Source organism: Monodon monoceros, unplaced genomic scaffold (assembly GCF_005190385.1).
Source record: "Monodon monoceros isolate NGI ecotype Baffin Bay Population unplaced genomic scaffold, NGI_Narwhal_1 Contig3354_ctg1, whole genome shotgun sequence".
Classification (NCBI taxonomy): Eukaryota; Metazoa; Chordata; class Mammalia; order Artiodactyla; family Monodontidae; genus Monodon; species Monodon monoceros.
In genome coordinates, this window is record NW_021699279.1 from 13474 (window position 1) to 17524 (window position 4051).

Genomic DNA, 4051 nt, shown 5'->3' on the forward strand with positions numbered 1-4051 from the left:
AGTGTTACTGTATATAATGCAATATTGATTATATCATATCGTATAATCACCTATAAACTGATATATATAACAGTCCCAGAGGAACACCCTGGGGCCTACAGCATGGGCTGGCCCCAGGCCCAAGGCTCCCCAGCTGGTCTTGGGCTAGGGAAGCCAAGGAGTGGCCAAGCTGTGGCTGGGAGGACCCAGCTTTGAGCCCGGGAAGTTGCAGGGTGTGGGGTCAGGGAGTGTAGGCACAGCAGGTACTTGGCCCGCTGTGGACTCTGAAAACCCCAGTGGACCGGGATAGAGGGCAGGTCCAGGGAGGGAAGGGTAGCAGAGTGGTGGGAGGCCTGGGGAGAGCAGTACACAGACAGGACTGGCCTACAGCCCCAGGGAGCAGGCACTTTGTGGCACCACCGTGGCTTTTCATACATGGGGCGAGTCTCAGCTTCCTGTAGAGACTGCAGGAGGAACCAGGCGGCCAAGGAGCTGGCCTCTGGCGGAGCCTCGCCAGAGTCCAGGTCAGGGACAAGCTGAGGAGGGTGGCCCGGGCACAGCAGCATCTACAGGGACCCAGTCTTCAGTCTCTGCCCAAGTTGCATTTCATGACTCACGTGCCACTTGCTGTCTGCTCCAGTCTCAGGCCTGGCCCAACGCAAGCAGAGTGCCTCAGCTGGGCCCTGAGTCCCTCCTCCCTCAGTGGTGAAGTTAATTACTTCACCCAGTCTCCATGTTATACTCAGCCTCGGAGATTTGATGATTTTCCACCCTTGGAGTCAGTGGAACTGAAATTCATCTCAGAGCCGAGTTCAATTCTCCACAGGCTGGGTAATGCTGGCCCAAGACACCCAGCTCCTTCCCCAGGCCAATCCAGGCCGGGGGGGGGGGGACAGAAGGGGCTCAGGGGAGACGTGCCCTGGGGAGATGGCCCCTGGGAATCCCTCTGGCTCCACCGCCTCTGCCTAGTCCTTCCCATGCCCCCGAGTTGTGACAGCTTCCCTTTCTCTTCCCAGGACATTCAGGGGCTCTGGCTCTCTCAGCCAGGTCTCTGAGGCATGGCCAGCCCCTGAGCCAGCCCCTCCCAGCCTGAAAACTGGGGAAAAGGGGTCCCAGCAGGGGTGCAAAGCCCTGGGGGCCGAGCCAGGTGCCCGTCACCTTTGCCCACTGTGTGCCTCTGCTGACCTGCACTCATGCCCCGAGTGTCCCTGTGTCCTCCAGATGTGTCTGAGGGCTCAGTCCCCAATGGAGATTCCCAGAGTGGCGTGGACAGTTTGCGGAAGCACTTGCGAGCTGACACCTTCACCCAGCAGCAGCTAGAAGCTTTGGATCGGGTCTTTGAGCGTCCTTCCTACCCTGACGTCTTCCAGGCATCAGAGCACATCAAATCAGAGCAGGTGAGGAAGGAGCTTTCTGCTTGCAGAAGTGGAAAGGGACTGGGCAGAGCAAGGCCTCTGGAGGACGTGCACACGTGGGTCAGCCACACGCACACCCAGCATCGTGTGTGCTGCCTTTGGGTGCGCTGTGTGAACATGCTCACACAGGGACATTAGAGCAGAGCTAAGAAAATCGTCATAGTATATGGTAGTTAGAAAGGGTGAGTTCTGGGCGTGAGTATGGCTGTAGGTAAATCTTAATCCCATTTCAGTTTCAGTTCTATCCTGTTTCCCTGTCTGTAGAATGAAGGGCTTGGACAGATGATCTGACAGGTCGTTTCCAGCCCTGCCATTCTGTGCTTCTGGCATAGAGCACTCAGGAACGTCCCTTGCCTAAATGCACCTAGGGTCCTACAGAAAGTCTGAGTAAGCCTGGGGCGTCAGGAGGTGAGCCCGCTGTGCCTGCCTCCTGACAGCCTACCCCTCAGACCCAATACTTCCCACAGATGAAGAGCAACCCAGAACACACAGCATGGGATGCAGCCCACAACACACCAGCACATCACACGGCATAGAAACACATCTCCTAACTGCTCCCATTCACCTGTGTGCACGTGTTCACGGACCACCGCCACCCACCTGCTTGCTGCCCACCCGCCGCCCAGCCCACAGGACTCATAGCACAGCCCATCAGCCAGTAGGTGTGCACGTCCCACAGACCACCAGCTCAGCGCACTTCCACACCCGCCTCCACGCACACACCAGGACAGCCCCCTGTGCACACACTCCGACGCGTGAGCACACACCCATCCCCCCCACACTAAAGCCCAGGCCAGGCCCACAGCCTCAGCACAGCACAGCCTGCCATGTGTGCACACTCGGGCACACACCCGCACGCACACGCACCAGCGCAACCACACAGACCGCACAGCGCGGTTCCACTCTAGGACTCCAACAGCTCCCAGCCATTCGCCTTTCTCCCCGCCCGTCCTTTTATCCCGTAAGCTGTTTGTCTTCATAAAACAAAAATCAAACGTCTTTTTAAGGTGCCCTGAGCCATAAACCAACAAAGGAGGAGCCGGCAGAGGCAGGCGGCTTGGTGCACCCTCCCCGAGTCCCCGGCTGCATTACAATGAATAACCTTTATTTACTTTCATTAGACTATTAAAAACCAGCACAGTCATTTTCCCCCTGAAACTCGGAGCAGGGCCCATAAAGCAAATCCGAAGCCTAACTGAGTGCATTTTAATTTCTCTCCGATCACAGCGAATTACTCTGGTGATAAATCAGGGGGCAGCTTCACCCCCAGTAGAAGGCCTAATTTGCAGCTAATTACAAAACTGATTTCTACAGGAAGATCAATACGAGAAGGAATTGGAAATGACGAGGCAATCCTGTCCAGCCAGGGAGGGGAGGGGGCCCTCTGGGGGGGCCAGGAAGCGGAAGGGAAAAAAACGGACCCGAAAGAGCAGAAAATCAGTTTTAATTTAACGTAATATTAATCAGAGCAACTTTTCCTGCTTCGTGCGGGCTCCTGGTCAGCCCAGCTCTGGGGTCTGGCTTGGCGGTGGCTGCAATAAAAAGGCAATTACCCGAGTGTTTCAGGCAGGACACCCTTTCAGAGTCAATGACTGGCCCCCTCCCACCCTTCTGTTAGCCATGTGGACTCTCCCCCTCCCCAATTTCATACCCCAGTGCACAGGCAGAGAGCGAGGGGCCCGTGAGGCAGTCTTTGTTTGTTTTTTAAAAAGGGGCTCCAGCACCCGGTCAGCCAGCCCAGCAGTGCCAGGCTCGAGGCCCCACTAGGCCCTTCCCCCAGCTACTGCCTCTGCCATCATGTCAAGGTTTGCCCCTCCTCCCCAAGATTCCCTACCCCTGGGGGACCTTAAAACACCGCTTGCCTCTCAGCAGGGGGATTCCCACTGCTAAACCCCGCCTTTGGGGCTTCTTAGACAAGAGATGGTACAGAGATGTAAAGGGTGCTGGGATACCCACCGAGAATGTACAGGCTGCACCTCAGCTTCCCAGAGTCAGGTCTGCCCCCACCCACACACAACTCTCCATCATCCATCGAGCCCGCCCCTCCCACACTCCCCGCCCTCTGCCTGGCCATCTCCTTCCACCCCATCTGGGAGGGCTCCCCGTTCCTCCTCCCCATCTGCACACCAAGCCCTCTCTCCACATGTGTACGTCAATAGTGAGCTGTCTCTTTTCTCTCTCCTCCCAGGGGAACGAGTACTCCCTCCCAGCCCTGACCCCTGGGCTTGATGAAGTCAAGTCGAGTCTATCTGCATCCACCAACCCCGAGCTGGGCAGCAACGTGTCGGGCACGCAGACATACCCCGTTGTGACCGGTAAGGGGGCTTCCAGGAGGGTGGGAAACTGCTTTCAGTGGGGGGCACCTCAGCCCATGCCATCTGGGGCCCAGCGTGACAAGCGGGCTCCCTGCCATGATCTCTGTAGAGAGAGTGAGTCTCCAGAAACCAGGGTGCTTCCTGAACAGATGTGTGCAGATGTGGGAGAAAAAAACGTGGTCAGGGTCTCTGTACGCTCCAGCCTGGAAATGTCAAAGCCAGGAAGGGCTAGGGCTGGTTCTTTCTGCCCATCCTGTTGCCTCTTCCTTTGCCTTTTTTCTTGCCTCCACCAAGGTGGCCGGAATTATGAGCCTCTTGCTAGGATGTGTGCAGGAGAATGAG

General features: G+C 56.9%; 1 protein-coding gene across 1 annotated transcript; it reads left to right on the forward strand.

The window, feature by feature from the left end:
• Window positions 1-929: 929 nt before the first annotated feature.
• Window positions 930-3823, forward strand: LOC114904853 (paired box protein Pax-2-like; the record flags this gene model as incomplete). The annotated part of the gene is made up of 2 exons (XM_029239254.1): window positions 930-1376; window positions 3583-3823. Coding segments are annotated over exons 1-2 (445 nt in total), but the record flags the coding sequence as incomplete, so codon positions are not given.
• Between the last annotated feature and the right edge of the window lie 228 nt (window positions 3824-4051).